Raw genomic sequence first — 23846 nt, 5'->3', positions numbered from 1 at the left:
CATAATCCAAATAGAGTACAAACTAATTTTGTTAAACAGCATTCAACGCTGATTATGCTAATTTCCTTAAGCAAAATGGGACATGGTATACCTATAAAAGCACAATGCTACCCTAATTTGAAACTATGCCGAAAATAGAAGAGTTGAATCAAACTAAGACATTGCGGGCAGACAGTTAATTATTTAAATGAATCATGACCGAATATGATTCTACGCACGCTACTGATGGGATTAGGCAAGTAGGACTAAACATCGACAAACTGCAGAACAGAGTATGTTTGTTGTCGAATTCTTATATGCAACACCTAAACCCCAAAACGAACCCCGAATATAGTCATATTATACCACTAACACATAACAGAGACCATTAGAACTAATATAGGTATTGACAGATTTATTTCATAAATTTTCATAAACAGAACACTCGGATATGACTGGTATCATGGTCTAAGATATGTTTATTTTCATATAATATACTAATCGAACTAAAAATATAATTAAGTCTAATACATGATTGCTAATAGAACTTGGGCGTAGAACACAGATTTGAGACCAAATGAAATCATCAACGAACATCGGCATGTCATATAATTATTTCATCATATTTACCCGAACAGATTACAGTCATGACAGGGTATACTACTTGAACAAAAAAAAAAATAAGAGAAAGTGCTGCCGAAGTGTACAGTGAACGGGGCCTTAAAGTCTTTTCAGATCTACCCACGACGAACACGATTGAATCAAACAGAAATTAAGAGATAGTAAAAAATGCTCAAGTTTCTTTGCGGAATTGTAGAGACTATAATAGCCTAGATGAGAAAATCCCCTCCTTCGGCTATGGACTTAAGGTCCTTTTATAGTGGACGAAAATTAGGGTTTTGTTCACTCATTTTTGGGCGGGATTTGAAGTGGTCCGTTTGAAATCGGATCAAATCTTTAAGGCTGACCTCTTTTCAGATTTTTTGGCCGTTGTATTTGACCAAATCGTATAAAAATGGCAAGGTAAAACCTGCCATGGTCGAAAACAAGGATGGTTTTTGTTTGGAAGAGGAAAGAGGATTTGCACTAAAATGAAGGGGTAAAAAACCTGCCAAGGTGAAAGTGGGTTAAGGTTTTACTAAAATGGGTGGTGAGAGAGGGAAACAAGAGAGAGGGAGATGAGGAAGACGACAGAGGGAAGGCGTGGAGAGAGGCTTGTGCGGCTGAGGAAAAAGGAGAGAGGTGAGGTTATCGTTCATTAGGTTTTTAGGGGAAATAACGAATGGGCCGGGTCAGGTAGTTTTAGGTAGTGGGCTGGTCGGGTGATGAAGATAATGGGCTGGTCCGAAATTTATTCAAGGTGTGGGCTCATTTTGGATATAAAACATGGGCTGTTTTGGGCTGAACTAAATTGTCTCTTTCCTATTCTTTAAGCTTCTTTGTATTAATAAAATACCATGATAATAATAATAATAATAAGTTAGCCATTAGCATTAATAAGGTGTAATTTAATAGAATATAAGTAAAGTAATTATAGAGTAAGGATATTATCTAGATTATATCTTATGATCAATATACAATAAGTAAGTAGCGATGTCTGACGTGTTAATACTTAAAACTATAGTAGCAGAAATTATAATAAAATAACGGTAAAAATAAGATATTGATTTATTAATTAGAAAAGAGGAGGGGCAAAATTGGGTGTCAACAGAGACGGTCCTTGAAGAACAGAGAAAGGCAACCTGTTGATGATGTAAACTGCAATATTAACACACTCACCCTAAAATCTTAGTGGAACACTAGCTTGAAACCTTAGTGCTCTTGCTACTTCTAAAATTTGCCTATGTCTTCTCTCAGCCACCCCATTTTGCTGTGGGGTGAAAACACAAGAACTCTGATGACAAATACCCAAGGATTGTAGTAGCTCAGTCATAGAAGAATTAAAGAACTTACACCCACTATCTGTTCTGAGATACTTAACAGATACACCATATAGATTGCTGACCATAAGAAGAAAAATTTTGATAGCAGCAATAACATCAGATTTAGAAGGTAAAAGATAGAGCCAAACAAATGCGAGTGATCATCAACAAGAGTGAGAAAATATCTCTTTCAATTATATGTAGGAACCCTATATGGCCCCCAAACATCAGCATGAACTAGATGAAAACATGACTCAGAGATAGTGTAACTTAAGGGAAATGGAAATCTTGTTTGTTTTGCCAATGGACAGACACTACAATCAAAAAAAGAGTCAAATCTTACAGACTCAAAACCACTTAATTTCCTCATAGACTGGACAGGAACATGACCTAACCTCTTATGCCAAAGACTAACATTTATCCTTCTGTCATTTATTGTATTTACAGTAGGAAAAGGTTGTGTAACCTCAGAAGATAGCTGCTGCTTCTTGCATATACCAGTAGTGAACACATATAACCCATACTCTTCTCTACCAATCCCCTTCACCTTCCCACTGAAGAGGTATTGAAAGATACAAAAATCAGGAAAAAAGAATTCTCCACAATTAAGCTCCTTGGTTAGTTTTGACATAGATAGTATATTGTATTTGAAGTCAGGAATATGCAAGACATTGGTCACTTCTTGACCATCAGAGAAAACCCAAGAGGAGCCCATATGACTTATACTAGCCAAGCCACCAGTAGGTAGACGAACATGATTTCCTTCACTCTTACTAACTGATTTGGATTTAGTTAGCATATCCAATGTTTTAACCATGTGACTAGATGCCCCTAAGTCAACTATCCACTTAATTTCATCCTTAGTGATAATAGCACAAGTCATACCTGCAGCCATAGCTGAGTGAGTTTCCTCATTCTCTGAGCTAAGCATCTGCAGGATTTTGTTGTATTGTTCCTTTGTAAATTGAAGCATACCTCCTGCTAGCAGATCTCGAGCAGTTTGACTAGGCTCTCCATAGTGTGGCTTTTGAGAGTTACCTGCAAAATTAGCAGAAGTACCAAAGTTGCTACCACCTGTACCTCTATATTTGCCATTTCCTGAATTAACCCCAGTGTTATTTTCTCTAGCATAGTTTTCTGAGGTCCCAGAGCACTTCTTTTTACCCTTGTAGTCTGATGGATACCCATGCAGTTTGTAGCAGTTATTCCTAGAATGATTTCTCACATGACAGAAGTCACACACCCGATCATTCGTCCTAGGTCTATTGGTATAATTTCCAGAATGGTAATGTTCAGGTGGACCACCTCCTCCTGGTGGAGCATTTCCTCTACCACTACCTGTATGATTGTTGACTTGAGAAATATTTCCTCTACCACCGAACAAAGCTATTCCTTCTGAAGCTTCAGGAACATGAGGTGAAAACATAGATCTCCTACTTTCCTCAGACATTATCATTGCATATGCCTTATTGATTGAAGGAGTGGGAATCATCAACATGATTTGATTACTGGATTGAGAATAGAACTTATTTAGGTCCATTAGAAACTGTAAAAGCCTTTGATACTCAAAATGTTCAACATACTTCTTTGAGTCAGGGCAACCACAATCAGGATAAGGCATCAATGCATCAAATTCAGCCCAGAGTTATTTCATTTTTTAGAAATAGCTAGACACAGTAGACACTCCTTGAGTTAATGTAGCCATTTGTTTATGCAGAAAAAGTACTCTTGAACCATTTACTTTGTCAAACCTCTCTTGTAAATCTTTCCACACCTTGTAAGCACTAGATGCATAGGCAATTCCACTTGGCAATTCAGAACTAACTGAATTCATAATCCATGAAAGTACTAAAGCATTACATTTTTCCCATAGATCATGCAAGGACTCATCAAACTTTTCGATTGGATACTTGCTAGTAACAAAACCTAAATTGCTTTTGCCAAGTAAGCTAATACGCATAGTGCTACTCCACAGAGCATAATTTTCTAGACCAGTTAGCTTAATTGAGATCAAGGAACTACCTGGAGTATCACAGGACTGAAGATACAATGGATGATGTTGATCGATTGTCACCACTATGCCATTTACCCTTTCTCCAGTGTTATGACTAGCAGTAGTACTGTTATCCTCAATCGCCATTGTTGCAAAGGAAAACAAACACAGAATTTGCAGAGAATTGCAAAGAAATGTAGTGAGAAACAACAAACACAAACCTAGATACTGAAATAAACTCGATTCACGAATGAACTTGTGAAATCGAACAGTAGCTTTCAAATTAAGCTCAATGAAGAATCAATGGAACAATTAGGGATCGTAAATCATACACGCAAGCTCTGATACCATGATAAACTCCATGATTCTCATTAAAGGAGCAGTTATGGAAGAAAGCAATAGCTTGAGAGAGAAGACAAAATAGAAACGGGAGAAGACAAAATAGAAACTGACTTTGTATATTGAAACTGAATGAATAGAATCTGTACAAGATATCCTATTTATACTCATTTAACTATACATAATAATTCTCTAACTAAGTATCTTTTAGCACCACTAACTACTAATTAGTTATAACTAACTTGTTGAGCTGTTTCTTAGCTGGCACTGAGCTTTTTGGCTTTTATCTCCTCAGCTCAACAATCTACATAATTAAATATAACAGAAAAAGTAATGCAAATCACGAAAATATTTGTTGAAATGTTTATCAAATGTTTGGTAAATAACGATTAGAAAAAGACTGCCGGTTCTCAAGCTACATTTTGGACACACAAATTTTCTAATAGCCAGACTAAAAGGGATTTAGCCTTGGTATTAGAGAAGATTATCTCTTTTTAACCTTAGCTTCAGAAATTGGGCTAGCTGCTAGTATAGAGACCATAAATCTACAGCAAGACTAAAACAATTTGCTCAAAGATAATGATGAAAAATGTGAACAACTTTTTTCCCTGTGAAAAAAATAAGAACAATTCCCCAACAAATAGCCAGCATGTTGGGACAGTAAGCAATTGTTCTCCAAGTCCATTTCCTATATGAGACGAATGTGTTTTGCTAAAAACATCCAAGAACAGAAGCTTGAGTTCAAATTTGAGAATCGCTTAAGCTTTAGCTCCCAACTCCAGCATTAAAGTGTGATTGGTTTCATTTGATGTTGGGCCAACAAATTGAAGTGGACCTGCTCACAAATACATAAACAAGCAAAAAGGATCACAAAATGAACACAAATCATGGAACACCTATGTAGAACTTACAAATCACTCTAAAGCAAAATTGAGTAATGTTCTTTAGTTGTAGAAGAAAATAAGAGTGTCAACAGGATAATCAGATAAGCAGCTTGCTAATATGGTTATGGTTTTTCACTTAGATTTACTTAATGATGGTTCATTGCAGCAAAGATGTTACTTGTGAGGTATGTGTATCAGAGAGGAAGGAATATTGGCTATGTACCCAATAAAGATTGTGCCTGATAACAAAAGGCATCACACACAGCCACAAAACATCACCTTAGCAAGGATATCAATAGCCTATTGGCTCTGTATGTGGACGAAAATCTCAACATCGTGGCTAAGACATGTTTTCAAAGGTTAAAATTCAAGTATGAATAATAAGAACTTAACAAGTTTTTAGAAACCATAGTAATAACATACCAGGGCTGAAGTATCGATTCTTTAGAGCCCACTCTTCTCGCAAGGAAGCAAATTTTTTGAAAGGAGCACCTGGGAGTTGACAAATGGTTATACAAATGTGAGGCTTTAACTACCCAAAAATTACAGCAAAAGGGTCTACTAAAATGTTAACCATAGCCTGTATGGTCTGTAGCATAATGGAGCTTTTACCTTCTAGTTCCACCATTGCCTTCTTAATCACAGGCTTGAACTTACCTGCAAAAGTTTGATGACTTTGTCACGGATGTAAGCATGGAATCTCAGCCAAAACATTTTTTCTTCTAAAACATGACAGGCCTGGAAGGCAAGGACAGACCTAGTGTCTATGTATTGGGTCCTGCTTCCCACTCTGAACTTGTAAATGTATGTGAAAATCCATCATTATTGTATATATTAAGAGAATCCAACCAGCTACTCAAACTAGTTTTGAGAACTCGAAGTACTGACTTTACATCCTAGATCTACCCCTATTGAGAGGCTCACAACTTCATCGGGCTAAATACTACTAGTTCAATATATGTGTCTCCAACACTCCAAGGCCTTGTCTGGTTATGGCTCATCATATAAGCGAGGGGTGTGGATCCTTCGAAGGCTCAAACACAGAATCTCATGCATACAAGAAGTTGAATTATGTGTAAGTCTTTCATATAATGTAAAGCTTGGTACTTTTCCTTTATTATAGTTACTTGTGCAAATATTTGGTTGCTCCTTGTTTATTCAGTTTTTCTATATGCTTTGTTTTGGGAAGACTAAGAAAGGAAGTTCTCCTTAGGTGAAAATTTTCTAAATAGATGTTTGAAATGACTAAGTAGATGCTTCGGAATAGACAAATTCAAATAGTTTCAATTAGCAGTAAGTTATTCAGCTAAATCTATCCAAACAGAAGAGAAAGAGTCTGAACAGCTTAATCAGGCACTTAACAGTTCATCATGCTAAGACTTGTGCTTTTCAATAGGGAGAATACACCATGATACCATAGACAATGAACAAGAGGGGAAGAAGGTTGATACCATGTCTCCTTTCCACATCCATCAAAGATGTTAGCGCTGTTCCACCTACAGTCCAGTCTTCAACTGGAGCTCCCAAATTTCCCACCTAAATATGAACAAGGGTCTCAGTATAAATTGCAATGGACCAAGGCCCAGATGCTATATAACACAATAAATGCAAGTAAAAAGAAGGGAGAAAGGAGGGAAGATATAAGAGGCATGGAAACACCGACAGAGGAAATCAGGCCTGTTTTTCCTGTATGAAGAAGTGCTCCAGCACCATAACCCAATGCATAGCAATAGTTAGAGTCAAAATTTGAAGGCAAACCACATCTGCCCTCATAACTTCAAAGAAAACAGAGTCAAGTAAGAACTACTATCAGGATAAACTTAAGAAAGCAGTACTAAGTACTCCGTCAATTATAGGTTATTAAAGCTGAAACGCACAAGTCAAATGTAAGTGGTATCAATTACCCGAAAAAATGAGACTTCCCTTTAAAATGATTGGTATAAGAACCTTCCTTCCTCTTGGTTTCCAGTTCAGCTTCCACCATTTGAATTAACATTTTCTCAGTCTCTATTTTGGCAACCTGTAGAAATTGAAAAAGGAAATGTGCTGGAAGGAGGAAAAAAAAAAAAAAATAGTATGACTTGACTAAATGAGCAATTGTCCTATTTGCCTGACTTCCATCCAAATGAAGAAAAGTACCTGGACATTTCCATGTGGATCTCTTTCAAGAAGTAACTGCTCCTGAATTGATTGCGGTAGGAGTTCAAAGAGCTCATGAGACTGGCTCCTGAGTTTCTTTTTCCAATTGCCAGCTTCATCAACAACATCATGAGCCAGGATTTCATTGAGCTCCGCAATCAACTGTTGCACCTGCAAATAAGAGAGATAAAATTAGCAACAACTAATTGATTTTCTGTTCATTCTAATAAATGACTCATCGTGATTTTTACAGTTAAATGTTAAAACCTCGGGAATGAAGTCAATCAGGCCTTCGGGTATTAGTATAACCCCATAATTATAACCAAGTTTTGCTCGTTTGCAAATTACTCCTACGATATAATCTGTAACACTTTTAAGTGTTTGCTTTTGAGCTGCAACCTGTAGAAAAACAGTACGTTGTTAAACTTAGGGAAAATCACAAAAAGTTCCAAAAAATAAAATTCTACTACCTCATTACAGAATAATCTTCAGAAAGACAAACCATGGAAATGAAATTTTAATCCTCTGAATCATCTCGATGACGTGCACAGAAGCCCCTAAGGTCTTTTCCTTGGACATGGTATACATTGAAATTTACGAAACTCATTGAATTCCGAAGTCAAAAGAGTGATTAGGCTGAAAATATAAAGGATTTCTAACCATCTTATGATCCTATAACATAGACCAATTAAATGAGACTTCAGAAAATAAACCAATTCCCATTACAGCTCTTTGAGACATTATACTCTACTGGGACTCCAAAATACCAAATTCCTCACCAGAAACAAGAGAAATGGGTAAAAATGGAAAATAACAAGAAGACTAAAAGTAGAAAACAATCACCAAAGAGGCATCCTGGGCATTAATGTTAGAAGCTAGGTTTATCCTCTATTAATTTGGTCAAACATCTTTAGATGATATTATGTCCATCTTAACAGAGCAGCTTTTTCAAAGTCAGAGGAGAAAGTGAAGTTTCATACTAGCAAGTTTCACTTACAAGTAACTGAAATATGAGTAAAATGTATAATCAGCTAGGAACATTGTAATAACTCTATTACTAAAAGTAACCACAAATTCCACATATGGTTGCAGATAGTCTCTTGAAATATTTACTTCCTGAAGAAATAATAGTTTTCAGTATCTTCTATTTTTAGATTTAAATCTCGTTCATTATTAACTCATCCAACAGAAAGATTGAATTCGCTCTTTAAGTTTTGGGCCTTAAGTGGAATATGTTGCATACATGCATGAAAACCATGTCAATGACTTGGCAAACAATTACCTCTTCGCCAATGGTGGTTATTTATTTATTTTTTATTTTTTATTTTTTTTTACCTCTTCGCCAATGATGGTAATGTTTGGATGTGTCTGAAGAGCACATTCCAATGTGATGTGTGATGCCGCACGACCCATAAGCCTTACAACTGGAGAAACCATAAAAAGCGTAAGAAAAGGAGCAAATAATAGTATTAAGAGTTAACATTATAAATATATTTAGAAGAAACAATTCCTTATTCTCAAGGTTACACATATATAATGTAGTATCCCAAGTTGTTCACAATTTATGTACTTACAGTGATAGTATTTTCCTGTTGAACGAGCATCTATCATGACATTTCCGATCATTTCTGCATATATCTGCACCGTAATTGAAAAGTTGGATAATCTCTATCTAATCATTCTACAGACAGGAGTAACCTAACCGAAGTTATCAACTTTGTGGTGATAGTAATTCATCACTAAGAAAACTAAGAATGCAACAACAGTTTGGATGAGACACTTCCATAAAAGTTTGAGACTCTACACATAAAATTCTTCTGTAAGAACTCTATTTGAAAAAACATTCTTTCAGTTCTACTCACATAGTAGAAGTAACAAAAATTAAAGGTCAAGAGAGAAGTGCTAGCTAGATGTAATTTATAGAAATAATGTGAAGTAAAATGGAGCTAGGATTTAGGAAATAAGACAAAAAGGAAAACGATTACCTTGCAAGCAGTATCAAATCCGAAACTAGTAGGAACTTCTTTGCTTTTCAAATCACCATCAATTGTCTTTGGGCATCCAATAACCCGTGTTTTCAAACCTTTACCCCTTTAACATACCAAATAAACAAAGTTCTGTGAGAGGAATGCCAATAATGAATACTATGAGCCAGTCCACTATAATGAGAATATTTACCTGAAGTTCTCAGCTAGAAGACAAGCATTTGTATTTGAATCATCTCCACCAATCACAACAATCCCATCTAAGTCAAGTTTCTTAGCTGTTTCTGCAGCTTGTTTAAACTGAAAAAAAGAAAAACAATAGTATTATGCCGACTGAGTTACAAATGAAACTAGCTTGCGTAGAAAAAAGACAAGAAATAATAAAATGTTATAAGTGATGAAGTGCAGAATTTGATGAGTCCTATTTGAATATGAAACAAGAGAAAGATAACCTGTTCATTGGTTTCTATCTTGTCTCTACCACTACAGATCATATCAAAGCCACCCTGTCAAAAAAATGTCAATTACACATGTTCTGCAGAAGTAAAACTAGGCAGTAAATCAAAAAGCAAAAACGATAAAAATAAATATCCATTAAAGCGAAGGTAGATATTTAAGTTTAATCAAGTTGAAAAGTCCCCACATCATAAGTTAAACAAGCTGCCATCATATTGATACGAAAGCTGTGGATAGAAAGATATTTTTTCCATAGAAGTCCACATCCAAAATCTGTTAGAAAAATGTGCAAACACAGACCATGTATCTTAACTGGGAAGGTAAAACATCCACTTCATTTCAATAACTTCACTAGGAAAATAACTGATGCCCCTTAGGGGGAAGTTTCTTGGTCATATTTATGAACTTACACCCTAAAGATGAAGAAACTTCTTACTTGATTTCTGTAAGGATACACAAAATCTGCTGTCAACTCTACATATTTACAGTTCATGATCCCTGCTGGACCTCCCCTGAATCCATAGAGTGTGCTACCTTTTGTTCTCTCCTGCAAATAGTCTAGAAGAAAAATAATCAACTAATTGCTGAGATACACGCGTGTATTATCTTATGTACTAATAACTATACATATGTACAGGACTGCAAAAAGTAAATACTACTATAAAGTAAAAGCTATTGGAAAAGCACTCACCAAATATTCCCGAGATGACATTATGGCCCCCAGGAGCCTGTCCTCCAGATAAAACAACCCCGATTTTAAGATTATGATTCAATGCAGCTCCTGATGTGTGACCTGGCAGTAACGTCACGGAAGGCTGCCCAAACAGATTTGGGAAAAGCTTTTCAATTTCACCTACAATATTGATGAAAAAATGAATATAAGCTAAGCATAAAAAGCCTTGACTGTAATAGAGACACTTAACACTTTAGCATTGTTCTATTTCTTGGGCTAATGAGAAGGGAAACAGAACATGTCTGATGTCTTTATACAGAAAACTTACCTTCAGTTTGAGAATAAAGATTAGATCCTTGTTTATTTGGTCATAAAAGCTTCAGCCTTCTCAAACAGGCTATCACACACTAAAGCTCTAGTTTTCTTTTAACAAATGGAGTAACAAATACTTAGTAAAAAGAAAAATAGTTGCACTAATAAAAACCCAAGTTTGTGTATCTTTGATAAAAGATTTTGGATAATTTTTTATTTATTCCAAAATTTGCTAGTCCTAATTTTGGTACCACGTTTAAGATGATAGAGGCCTGATAAATCTATCATTTACTAGTAACCTATACTACTAAATAAATAAGTGTTTCTACGTATCATATTATATGTTGGTATTTAATTGAATGTAGAATAATAAATAAATAAAGACTTCCCACACAATACAATTTGAATATATACAACATACTAAAATTACTATACTAGTATCAAGTGGCCTTCAATTACCATTCTAATACGAGCATGCATTGGAATGTTAAGACTCGTGATTTTACAAGTATAAAAGTGTCAATTTTTTCGTATTGCATTAAAAGAAATAGAGTGTCAAACGGAATGGAGTATTTGTAGTCTCCCTGTTACATGCTGGTTTTAAAAAAAATCAGATCATCCAAATTTTAAATCAATTTATACTATCATGGATCCATGCACGTCACTAAATTATGAAGATTGTTAATCAATCAAAATCCATAAATCAACTAACATCTATAAACCAATTAGAGACTAGACTACGAAGTCAGTCATGATGCTCCTGTTACACATCAAGCCCATGTCTGTTTATTTCCATCCTATTGCACATTCAACAGGTCACATTTTGAAAATAAGAAACACAGTGGATTAACTAAAATTCAACAGCAGAAGGTAAATCATCTCATAAAATTGTGATCCAAAATGAGCCTTAGATAAATGTGTCACTGTTAATCATCTCATAAAATTAAATTGTTTTCAAATATAGAAAGGTGACATTTTTTTTTCGACAGACTTTGGATGGGGGTTTCCCGTGGTTCATTAATGTATGGTTTTCTATGAAACCACGTTTGTTTTCATTGTTCTTAAAATTATGGTGTTGTAAACCCATGGTTCATCTCTTGGTTATATAACCATGAAAAGTCCCAATTTTTGTAACCACGGATTTGGTGGTATTTCCGTGGTTACGTATTTTATTTCCCCATTATACCCCTACTTATTTTTTAAAATTCCTATTTATTCTTTACCGTAGTTTTAGTAATATATATAAACTAAATGTTTAATTTTGCCTCCAACGACTGAATTCTGCCTCCAAATCCTTCAAGCTTTATGTTTCTTGTATTATTAATAATCATGAGGAAGAAGATCAAGATTATCCCTCTTCATTGGCAACAATGAGAAGAAGAAAGAATGAAGACTCACTATTACAGCAGTAAAAAATCAGCAGCAGACGCATGGATCAAACTGAGAGAAATGAAAGATTTTTTTCGGAGCGTTAGAGCTTCATCTTTCGCATGCAATTTTTTTTTTTTTTTTATAAAGTAATTCACGCAAGCTTTTTTTCTTTTTACAAAGTAATTTGAATAAACACTTGTATTCGAGGTTATAGAGTCAAAGAAAAAGAAGAAGAGATAGAAAGCAGTTATTTATTATCTTTTAATTGGGATTATCCTAGTAATTGTTGATATTTTTAATAGTTATATTAGTAAAGAGTATTTTAGTAAACTTACATGTTATTATATAGTACCATACAGTTCAACCAAACAATAAAAATGTTATTAAACCATAAGAAACGATACAATATATCCAAACATTGTATTAATACGGTACAATACTGTACATTAATGAACCACGGGAAACAACCATCCAAACGGGAGCTTAAAAAAAAAAAAAAGCGTTCCACATAAATTGGGACAGAGGGAATAGGAATAAAATGAAGAGGAAATGGAGAAACTGAGATGAACCTGGATTTCCAGCGGCAGAACTAGGAGGGCCATCAATGACGGAGAAGGAATTTTTAAGGACAGAAGGCAGAGGAAGCGAAACAGTGAGACGGTTGCCTTGGACTTCACTATACGACGAAGTCGATCGACCAGGCATTGCTGCTGCTGCTTCTTTTGCTGTTGCTGCCATGTTTTCCTCTTAACAAATTAGTCCTATGGAAATGTGTGCGAGAAGGAGACAGATGAGATGTGAGAATATGTGAAGGTATTGTTAAGGGAATACGTAGAAAGTGGAGAGTTGGTTATGATTTTGAATGAATGCCGCTTTTGAACTATTCTAAAGCGGGGAAAATCACGAAAGGAACACTTTCTTTTTTGCTTCTATGATGATCAGATAACTTCTTAGCCTCTTAGGAATTCCAAAGATGGTCACATTATGTTGCGACTTTGTATGTTTGGTACAAAGGAAAAAAGAAAAAAAAAAAGTGTAAAACATTTTTTTTAAGAAAGTGGGTCATTTCTTGATGTTTTGCTGTAAAGAAAATATTTTCACGAGATTCTTTTGCTGAATTAACTACTACGAGTTTGGTAAGTTGCAAGTTTTATCAAAGTATGATAATCTACGACGTCAATTATTCATTATAATCCCATCGTCTCAATTTAAATGTATTAATTAGTTTGATTAGTTACAGAGTTTAAGATATAAAATGATATTCTTGAATCTTGTGTCACTATAATCCCTCCATCAATTTAAGTGTAGCTTGACTAGACATAAAGTTTAAGGAATAAAATGAGATTTTTGAATCTTGTGGTCCTAAATTAAATGTGTGTAATATATTAAAATCTTCTTTGAATCTTGTAGCTAGTTTTAAACTTGTCATATAGGATATTTAACTTGTTAACTTACTAAATATGAAAAGAGATACTATTTTTGAACAGATCAAAAAGGAAAGTAAGACACTTAAATTGAGACGAAGAGAGTAATATACTTTTTCCAAATTAAATAGTACAATAGTACAATGGGGTGCAATTTTATCAAAGCGCAAATATTTTAGCTGCATATAATATTTACATCAAATCATATTAATTTATCAAAATTAAATCATAATCTAACTATATTCTTTTAATTTGTTTTAAAAATGACAAATTTATATATTTTAACTCCAAATTACTTGTCTAAAACCTACATATGTAGCAGTACTAGCAAACTATGCATGTGCGATGCACGGACCCAATTACTCACTTTAGTTAGTCTTTATGATTTGTATTTTTTGCAAAGGATATTGCGATTCTCCTTATTGAGTCTCCAGATTTTGTTTCTTTTTCTCTTAATTTCTCAATTATTGTTAAAATTTGTCTTATTTTGATTAGATCCGCCTTTTTTTATATTTAGTAAGTTGACAATTCAAATATCCTACATGTCAAGTTTATAATCACAAGATTCAAAGGATATTTTATTAAATTATACACATTTTTAATTTAGAACCAGCAGATTCAAAAATCTATCTTTATTTCTTAAACTCCGCGTCTAGTCAAACTTAGACACTTAAATTGAGACAGAGCAAGTATATGCCAAATGAAGGAAATGAAAGGACAATTGAGACACTGCGTTAGATATAATTAACAAAGAAATTTGTAGAATAAACTTACCAAAATTAATAGCAAAACTTAAATTTAAACAGGAAAAATTAAAAGAAAATCTCAAATTTAGAGTACCAACTATATGAACCACCAAGCAGCCCAGAGAAAATCAGATCAAGCGAGTGAAGATCGGATAAATAGGAGAAAGGCTGAGAGACCACTGGAATGGTGAATAAGAAAAGCATTATTCACTTTAGTTAGTCTTTATGGTTTGTATATTTTACAAATGATACCGCGATTTTTCTTAGTGAGTCTCCATATTTTGTTTATTTTCCTCTTATTTTTTCCCTTAATTTCTCAATTGTTGTTAAAATTTGTCTTATTTTGGCTATGTCCGCCTCTTTTTATATATAGTAAGTTAACAATTCAATATCCTACATGTCAAGTTTATAATCACAAGATTCAAAGGTTATTTTATTATATTATACACATTTTTAATTTAGAACCACAAGATTCAAAAGTCTATCGTTATTTCTTAAACTCTGTGTCTAGTTAAATTTATACACTTAAATTGAGACAGAGGTACTATATGTCAAATGAAGGAAATGAAAGGACAATTGAGACACTGCGGACACGTAGGGACTTAAAAAGTAAATACACAAGAAATAGAATTAATGTTAAACTTCTAAAATATAAACATGTTAGTCCCTGCTTAGAATACAATTTCATGTGCTTTCTATAATAGAGTAATAAAATGAAGTGTAGAAGTAAAACAATATGATGCCGTAAAAGTGGAATACACGTGTACAGAGAATAGTTGGCAAACTAATAGCCTGTTTGGCCAAGCTTATTTTCCCCCCAAAAGTACTTATTTTTTCAATAAGTACTTATTTGAAAAAAGTGAGGTGTTTGGCCAAGCTTTTGGGAGAAAATAAGTCTTCAGGGAGTATGTACAGCTTTTTAGAAAATAAAAAAATAGCTTTTGCCCAAAATCACTTTTTTGAAAAGTACTTTTGAGAAAAATACACATAGAAGCATTTTTTAAAAGCTTGGCCAAACATTAATTGCTGTTCAAAAGTGTTTTTTAAATTAATTGGCCAAACACAAACTGCTTTTAGCCAAAAGTACTTTTCAAAAAGTACTTTTTAAAAAAATACTTTTTAAAATAAGCTGATTTTAGAAGCTTGGCCAAACAGGCTATGAGTAGTAGTACTTGTTAAATGAAATAGACACACAACCGGAAAAAAAAAAACAAGTACAATTGATATAAGTCCAAATTTAGTGTACAACTCAGACAACTTTTTATACAGTTTGTCAATGCCGTGTTCGTCCTCTTTTGCCACTTACGTAGAAATAGTAGCAGCAACTTATACGTTAACCCACACAAATAAGCTCTTGAACATTTTAATTGTTTCCATTTATGGAACATTATTTCTTTTCGGAACATACAAGGAAGATGACATCTTAACATACTTGAAAATAATGTATTAGGTGTTGAAATTGATTATTAAATTTAGATAAAAATATAAAATCAATAATAAACAATTGAAGCATTTGATAACTCTTTTCTGTATTAACATAACCAAAATTCACCCCCCCCCCCCCCCCTAAAACTACTCACACAAAGTATAAATTTAAAAATATCTCGACAAAGAAAATTCTGAATAATTAAAATAGAATAGAGAGAAATTTGGGTATTACTTTGGGAGGATATTTAAAGATTATAAAAATACAAAAATATAATAACAAAATATTAGATTAAATAAAAAATGTTTATAACTATAAGTTGAAAAAATATAAAATGATTTTTGAATTATTTTGATTTATGTGACTTATCTTATGAACACCTCTTTTATATTTATTTATCTAACTTGTAAATAAGCTAAAATATATTACTCTACTTATATAAACTTACTCAAACACCTTCAAACTTCTTCCGTTCACTTCTACTTTTCCACTATAAATTTTGCACATCTCTCAAGAAATGATAAGTGAAGTGCATAATTTACAATAATATCCATATTAATTGTTGTATATTTTTAATGAACTGAAAAATGTGAAATGAGCAATTAATCTTATGGGTAAAACAGAAAAAAAAAATTGTCTTCTCTTGATACAGTCAAACCTCTCTATAATAGCAGCATTTGTCCAAAAATTCCATAGCTGCTATAGTGCGGTGTTGTTATGTATGTATACTGGCATTTCATGTTTGCATCTCATTTAACTGTTATAAACAAAACTATGCAAAAAAAAATATTGTTCTGTACTTTTTTATGTTTTATAACAAAATACTTGTTAATTTTAAAATCTCATTTGATTTTCATATTCCATTAATTAAAAATTGAAGCGACTAATAAATCTATAACTAATTATACCGTATCGATAAAGAATTAAAATCTAAACAACATATGCCTTTGAAATTAATTGAAAATTTAAATACTTCAAATTTGACGTAAGAATTCTGTAATTGTAGGTTTTTTCGTAAATTCTAGTCTCTTGGTACTAATATAACGCTTTAATTGACGGAGATTTTTGTCCAAATTTTCAGCAAAAAGGAATTTAATAGCTTTTAATTGATAATTACCGTAATAATTTTAATATTTTATTTTTATACATAATATATTTGTTACAAAATATTATTACTCAATATTTGAGTATGACTATTGTAGAGAGTTAATTTTACAAAGGGTGTACCACTATAATAAATATCACTGCTATTATAGGTAGAATGCTGTTATAAAGAAGTAAAATATAACATAAAAAATTAATTTTGAAGAAAACTAGACAGTTATAATAAAATATTATTATAACAAATGATAATTATAAAGAGATGTAGGAGGGAGGAGGAGTATTTTTATAATGACACAAATATAATAGACAGTTAACAATAACAAGCTCCAAAATTCTTTGTCCCCTGATAAAAGTTTCACATGAAACACGCCAGGGAGTAATTCGTTCCTATTGTTGAAGTGCGGCATGAGCTGAAGATAAAGTTGCAACTTGAATGGTTATTTATTAGCATAGATAGAGCAAAGAGGGTAAACATCATCCCACCTTCCTTCAACCCTGCAATAATTATTGTTCCTTTAGTACTTCTTCTATTAATTTGTTCTTCGTCCTAAACATAGGGTTTATGACATTATTATTTTATATATATATATATAGCTGTATCTATAGATGGACACCACTTTGCCATTACTCCCTAAATTGTTTTATTTTCCTGCTTTGCATTCGAATACCTCTGCTGCAGAAAATTCCTGGAAATGTTCCTCATAAAATATGTAATCTATAATAATGGTCATATTTACTAGCCTAGGTCTATATTCCTGCTTTGTAGTGTCAATATCACATTGCGTTTGCTGAATTAATCATCTTTCTGCACTCTGATGTCCTTAGAACATCTAATGTATCAGGAAAGCTAGAACATCTAATGTATCAGGAAAGAAAAATGTTTTAACCTAAACAGAACTCAAGACTAGTGGCAAATTAGTATTGATGCCTTTAAGAATTGAATATTGTCCTATAATACAAACTCCGGAAAGAAATGATTCGTTGAAAGCTTACATGCTATGGTACGCCATCTTAATGAAGTACTTAGCTCTATTTGATTATAAAAACTTAAAAACGCAGATTATCTTAACAAAGTATTTAAGCTTCCTCCTTCTCCTGTGCTCCGAGTTTCTTTTCCTTGTTGTCGAGGGTCAAATCCTTCCAGCTTCCGAGCTCTTTTGCCGAATCCCCAAGACTGCTAACGTTCTGGTCCTTGTATTTGTGTTTCATTGAGAAAAAAATGAAAATCAAGAAATTAATTACTCCAAGAACTGCTAGCATCCAGTAGAAGAGATCCAGCTTTCCTTTGTTCAAATTGCTTTTAAGCCATCTTCCTTTTGTTGCTGCCTGTACAAGGGACACTAGCAAGCTACTCAAGAAATATCCCATTGAGACTGAGCTGAGAAATAGGCCTGTGCTCATAGATTTCATCCTTTCTGGTGCCTCCCTGATGAAAAATTCTAGCTGACCTACATAGGCAAAAGCTTCCCCAGCACCTACAATGAAGAATTGAGGGACTAACCAAAAAGCTCTTATTTTGAAGTGGTCGTGGATGGCATGTAACCTCCTTCGTCTTTCCACCAGAGCTGAAGCTACCATACCAGCTGTAGCGAGTAATAGTCCAATTCCAACTCTCTGAAGGCTTGTGATTCCTTGGCTTTTGTGAGTGATTTTTCTGGCAATACGTACAGTGACCCTTTCATTCATGGAAGTGAAGAGAAGTATGCTAATAAAGAGAACGACCGAAAAGGACCCTGCAGGGATGGCAAAGTTGCCGACATTCCGATTCATGACGGTAGCTTGTTCAATGGTGAAGGTATTCATTTGAGAGTATACTGTCCAAAAAAGTATGGACGTGGACCATATGGGAATCAGTTTAAGCACCATTTTCACTTCTTCAACTTCTGTAACTGTTGAAACTATCCAAGGGTTCTTCCTGTTTTCATTTTCAGCTGCATAGTCATCAAGAATGGCTGCCTTGTCAAGACACCTATTTCATAACAAGTACTAGTACTGGTTAGCTTCTTTTTAAATCAAATAATTGCTTTTTACTACTAATTTCATATGATGATTCTTACTTTGTCCTAAAACAACTACATTCAGGTTAATCCCTGGCCATGTATGTTAAAATTTCAGTGACTGCATAGTACATTCTGATGCGATTGCCTGTGCATATAGGAGTGATTCTCAGATGATCATTCAACTAATAGTTATTATCTCAAAAGGTCACTTTCTTTGTTGAAGGAATTTGGATCAAGATGATAGGTGACTTTCTGAGATAATAGCTATTAGTTGAGTGACCATCTGAGAGATCAACCCTGTGGATATATGTTGGTTGAAGATTCCGTTGTAATACCTATTGCCCATTTTGTGCATTCTGTTTATTATGATTAGGTCTGCCTAGCGTACTGGGTTGCCACCCTATTGCCTTATGCTTTCAAATGGTCTAGTTCATGCTCTACCATTGTTAACAGTGTTTTACATGGATAGTAGATATTAGCCTTATTTGGGTGACTACAATTAGTTAGATAAGTTCTGCAGGATGTTATTTTTACTTTTAAGATCATGATTACCTCAGCATATGTGTATGTGGGACTTTTGCGTTGTGATATTCGTTCAAAAAGCCAGCATCAGAAGGATAGGAAAGCTTTCTCTTCCTCCAAGCCAAGAACAGAACCCTCCATATGATAGTCAAAGGACTTCCTTGAGGCTTCTTGAATCTATACAATGTTCTTCCACCAATCAATACAGCCACTCCCAGGACCATCGTGCCTGCTGATATTCCATATCCCCATCCTCTTCCTACATCGTCTTGTAAATACACCAACACAGTCACTGCAAACAAAGAACCAAGGGTTATGCAGAAATAAAACCTGTTGAAGAAGTATATCATGGCCTTGTTTTCCTTAGGATCTGATGGGTCAAATTGGTCTGACCCAAACCCGGAAACATTTGACTTGATTCCACCGCCACCAAGAGCTAGGGTGTATAGTGCCGTATAGAGAAGAGCAAGTTGATGGCCGCTGGCTTCAATGCATTGATCACGTTTTCTTGGGTTACATGCAGGGGGGATCATGCTTCGAATGGTTGTTGCCATTGTCAACAGTGTTACTCCCTGGTTAGACACGAGATACATATTATGGAAGTTCAAGTGTTAAAACGGTATTTTTTTCATTCATGGACAATATAATATGTAGAAGATGTAAAACTTGTAGAAGCATATAAATGATCTAGGCTAAGATCTATGTCATAATATGTAGAAAGTTCACAATTCTGAAAGAAACAATTCAACTTTACAGGTAATGATTTAAGTGTGTAGCAAATCTTTTACCAGTTGGAAAACTAGACACTAAGGCTCGAATTGCTCACAGGTCTTATTTCCTTTCCAGGTCATTTTCTTTTATTAAATCTAGGCTACATGCTGTTTATTAGAATGACTATCCTTTTGGCCATTTCAGATTTTCCTTGTTGATATTGGAGACAACTTCTCTATATTTAATTGGCTCAAGAATCTTACCAAAGCAGCAATTGAAGCAAAGATTGCAACAGTCAAATAACGGCCAAGTTTAGCATCTGCCAGGAAACCACCTAGAAGACCAAGAAGATTAAGTGTGCCCATGAAGTTGGTGACAATGTTGGCAGATTTGGAGGATGGAAGATGTAAATCTCCGACCAAGTATGTGACTAAGTTCATTGCTATCCCTATGACACATACCCTTTCTGATAGCTCGGTTCCTATAACAAAAATTTCAGTTATGAGACTGCAAAAACATTTGTTACGCTCAAGATATTAGACAAAGTTCTTTGTTAGGGAGGGCACCTAGGATGAGTCCTGCAGCTAGCCATCCCCCGGTTCGAGACTTATCAACCGGATTTCCTCTAAAATCAACCAGATTTTCATTTTCTGCACCATCTTTACCAGCATGGTTATCAACCAAAACCTGTGCATGATTGAAAGAAAGCTTTAATGAGATATTAAAGAAGAGATACCCTTATATTCTATAAAATGGAAGAGAATAGCTGAGTCTAGTTACCATTGCTGCAAGAAGGCCTTCAAAGAAACGGAGGGGAAATGGGAATAGAAAGGGAGATTTTAATGATGAAGTAGAAATGATATTATGTTTGGTTTCTGGACTTTCTAGTTTAAAGAAAAATATGGGAATGAATGATTAGGCCAAAAGATTAAAAAGGTAGGCTATAGCAGCAGGATTCTATTGCAACAATATCTTCTAAAGTTGGAAGGTACTACTGACTGATTGCAGCAGGTTTGTTTGTATTTGGAAGTATCATTTTGTGGTCATAAAGGGTTCTTATCTCAAGACAATGGGACCAGTTGTAACAGGCTTTAGGTTATTCCCACTTACTTTACAAATTACATCTGGTTATTTTGAGCTGTGATAGTGAACTGATATAGGCTGGAGAGCAGGAGAAAGTAAGAAATATAATTTTTAACTGGACTCAGCATAAGATTGAGGTGAATATCCTGTTAAATCTCAGTCACAGAGAAAACCTCTTTTTAGCTGGAACCAATAGTCATGTCACTTTTATCTGCCACTAATGCTGTCATTTCTCCTGTGTTATTGGAAGAAACTGTGTGGTAAGAATCAAGCATATAACTTTTGCATGCATTTTCCTCCGTGAACTCTTTGAAACCGGGTGCCAAATTATTCAGAAACTCAACTTTAGCATAATTAACTTTGCATCATATCAGGAAAAACTAAAGTTAGACGTTAAACGAATCATTAAGTGTTAGTACTGTTGATTATGTTTTGGTATAATGGATGATTATTCATTTTCTGTTTTGTTTGGTCCACCGTCAAGTGGATGAATTGGTAACTTATTTGGATATATATTGCTTATTTCTCTCCTCATAATCCTACCCCCGGCCCCCCACCCGCCGTCCTTATCCCAGGTCTCCTCCTAATTGATACAATAAGTATGAATATTATGTCAAAGAAGTTTAATACGCTGTAGGTGTTTGCACACGAACTGAGTAATATTTCAAAGAGTAGTATTTGAAGAAGTTGAAAGATGGTACGTACTTGAAGTTCAAGATTTTCACTTGGAAAAAAGAATCGCTTGAAAAGTGATCAAAACCAGTTTACAGGTATGAAAAAACTCATCTGCAAAAATCATACTAATGTATAACCAACCAATATTTTGAAAATATTTTTTGGGAAAAAAGGAAAAACAATTCAGGACTGAAGTTTGGTTCGTTAATGTTTAATGATAAAGGGGTTTTCGACACGTCAGATATTGTACGTATATTAGTTCAATTGAGACCAGGGAAATTGAGGTAGGGTATTTGTCTATTTTTCTTAATCAACAGTGTAGATGCAACAGCTGTTTAATGCGTTGATAAATTTGAGATAATTTACAAAAATGATAATCTGGATTTGCGGCCAAGTATAGTACGTTATTGAAAATGTTGAATACTAACGTTAATAGAAGTAAAATGAATCATTGGAATGTGAAGCGCTGAATATTAGAAAGAAGGAAGTATTTATAATGGTTTGGTTCGCATATTTATTGTGAGCTAGAAATGAGTTTAGAACATTAACTTACTAACATTATCTTCAATATAAAGTAGAAAAAATGACGAGTACTAACAATACTTAGGTTTACGTAAAGGTTTAGCTAGTATAGTTGGCATTTTTTTATTTCGCCTAAAGGCAGATTCATAATTTAAATTTTATGGGTTTTTATAGTCATTTTTTATGGAATACGAAGATGCACGTGGAACAACAATAGTGATCGAATTTATGTAATATAATAACACATAATCAAGATATTAATCAAACATAAAATTGATACTTATCTCTTTGAAGCGTGATCCGCACCAAGAATCGAATCTTCACCACGAGCACACACCATCCATTGATCGTCATCCTTCGGTTCATGATGTACAACTACGTAACTTAGAATAATACGGAATTTATGAAATTCGTGTGGCGAATTTCTATGGAAAAGAGTAGAAAATTGTAAAACCCTTAAATTTCCTATGGAATAAGACCATTTTATAACTACAAGTTTAGGATTTTCCCCTTTTCCAAAACCTATCGTCTTTATTTTCCACCAAGAAATAATATTCCATTTAATTCTTTATTATTCGAGCACGAAAGCAGGGACCATGAATTTAATTAACGAGGCTTCCTATTATGGAATTAATTCAAGAAATCTGAATTAATCCTACCATAATAAATTACGAATTATTCCACTAAAAAATCGTAACTGCACTCCTTAGTTCAATTTCGAAATCATACATTAAAACTTATTTAACTCCCCATGTTAAGATTACGTATACTAATCAATTAAATTAAATTACGACAATTTAATTCATTGACTAATTGAATCCTTTATATTTAACTTACATCATGTGACGGATACAAAATCCACCTGAGGTTTTCACATGAGACTTATAAAGCATCCATAAAGAAGTATCATCAATCTCAAAGTTAAGAGCATGGATTCTATCAACTAATTATTATTTCACAAATGTAATTTGCCATTATCCAATTCACCAGAATACATAGGCCCGCAATTAAGTCGTACCTTTTAATAAATCAAAATAATGAACAAATCACATTGATCATAATAATTATATCAAGATTAAGAGTATAAGTACATTTAATGAACTAGAGAATTTGTTTTATATATTCAAGACAAAACACTTATCTCTACTTGGTCCGTTCAATACATACAAAATGTACTAGCACAAAGGTTGAAAGGCATTAAACTATACCGTTCTCATAACGAAGATACATTATATTAATCTTGGGCTACAATCATACCGCAGGCTTTGTCCAATTTCCATCTTAGATTGTGAACATAAATTTTATCTTATAAACCGATTTATTTAATCTTCCGTATGTATAAGAAACTCTATACACTAAATCATCTACCATATAAGTAAAGGACTCACATACTGGTGCATGATCTATTTAATTCTTTATTAAACAATGAATAAATAATTGTTCTATAATAAATACTATATCCAAACACATGATTAATACTATATATCCCAACAATCTCCCACTTAGACTTTTAACCATGACAATTGTTAGAATATACCATGTCTAAACGCATGGTTAATGGTATATACCCCAACAATTTT

General features: G+C 33.9%; 3 protein-coding genes and 1 long non-coding RNA gene across 4 annotated transcripts; 1 reads left to right on the top strand and 3 right to left on the bottom strand.

Moving 5' to 3' along the window:
* Positions 1-2329: 2329 nt before the first annotated feature.
* On the bottom strand, positions 2330-4064 carry LOC132037232 (uncharacterized). Its single transcript, XM_059427725.1, has 2 exons — positions 2787-4064; positions 2330-2455 (listed from the first exon to the last, which is right to left on the bottom strand). Exons 1-2 carry the CDS (start codon positions 3520-3522, stop codon positions 2445-2447), a joined length of 747 nt encoding a protein of 248 aa, XP_059283708.1. The 5' UTR covers positions 3523-4064; the 3' UTR covers positions 2330-2444.
* Positions 4065-4594: 530 nt separating this feature from the next.
* LOC132037231 (pyrophosphate--fructose 6-phosphate 1-phosphotransferase subunit beta-like) lies at positions 4595-12941 on the bottom strand. Its single transcript, XM_059427724.1, has 16 exons — positions 12623-12941; positions 10389-10550; positions 10134-10255; positions 9694-9747; positions 9435-9541; positions 9242-9347; positions 8831-8894; positions 8592-8680; positions 7524-7655; positions 7257-7427; positions 7022-7137; positions 6781-6892; positions 6569-6653; positions 5730-5774; positions 5541-5609; positions 4595-5068 (listed from the first exon to the last, which is right to left on the bottom strand). Exons 1-16 carry the CDS (start codon positions 12789-12791, stop codon positions 4992-4994), a joined length of 1680 nt encoding a protein of 559 aa, XP_059283707.1. The 5' UTR covers positions 12792-12941; the 3' UTR covers positions 4595-4991.
* A 4717-nt stretch (positions 12942-17658) lies between these two features.
* Positions 17659-20924, bottom strand: LOC132035900 (protein NRT1/ PTR FAMILY 6.4-like). The gene is made up of 5 exons (XM_059426053.1): positions 20767-20924; positions 20553-20673; positions 20250-20467; positions 19306-19847; positions 17659-18722 (listed from the first exon to the last, which is right to left on the bottom strand). The coding sequence occupies exons 1-5, from the start codon at positions 20767-20769 to the stop codon at positions 17831-17833; spliced, it is 1776 nt and encodes a 591-aa protein (XP_059282036.1). The 5' UTR covers positions 20770-20924; the 3' UTR covers positions 17659-17830.
* Positions 19760-20428, top strand: LOC132035901 (uncharacterized). The gene is made up of 2 exons (XR_009409463.1): positions 19760-19894; positions 20032-20428. It is a non-coding gene; the product is annotated as an uncharacterized LOC132035901 (long non-coding RNA).
* Positions 20925-23846: the final 2922 nt, after the last annotated feature.

This window comes from Lycium ferocissimum, chromosome 11 (assembly GCF_029784015.1).
Source record: "Lycium ferocissimum isolate CSIRO_LF1 chromosome 11, AGI_CSIRO_Lferr_CH_V1, whole genome shotgun sequence".
NCBI lineage: Eukaryota > Viridiplantae > Streptophyta > Magnoliopsida > Solanales > Solanaceae > Lycium > Lycium ferocissimum.
Note: the sequence above shows the minus strand (reverse complement) of the source record. Positions and strands in the feature narration are given on the sequence as shown.

Coding starts and splice junctions, on each gene's coding strand:
- LOC132037232 (XM_059427725.1), bottom strand. CDS start 3,522: ATGCCTTATCCTGATTGTGGTTGCCCTGACTCAAAGAAGTATGTTGAA.
- LOC132037231 (XM_059427724.1), bottom strand. CDS start 12,791: ATGGCAGCAACAGCAAAAGAAGCAGCAGCAGCAATGCCTGGTCGATCG. Junction 8,681..8,830: donor AACAGGAAAATACTATCACT/GTAAGTACATAA, acceptor TGGTTTCTCCAG/TTGTAAGGCTTATGGGTCGT. Junction 7,656..8,591: donor TTACCATCATTGGCGAAGAG/GTAAAAAAAAAT, acceptor GTTTTTCTACAG/GTTGCAGCTCAAAAGCAAAC.
- LOC132035900 (XM_059426053.1), bottom strand. Junction 20,468..20,552: donor AGCTGCAGGACTCATCCTAG/GTGCCCTCCCTA, acceptor TTTTTGTTATAG/GAACCGAGCTATCAGAAAGG. Junction 18,723..19,305: donor CCACATACACATATGCTGAG/GTAATCATGATC, acceptor GTTATGAAATAG/GTGTCTTGACAAGGCAGCCA.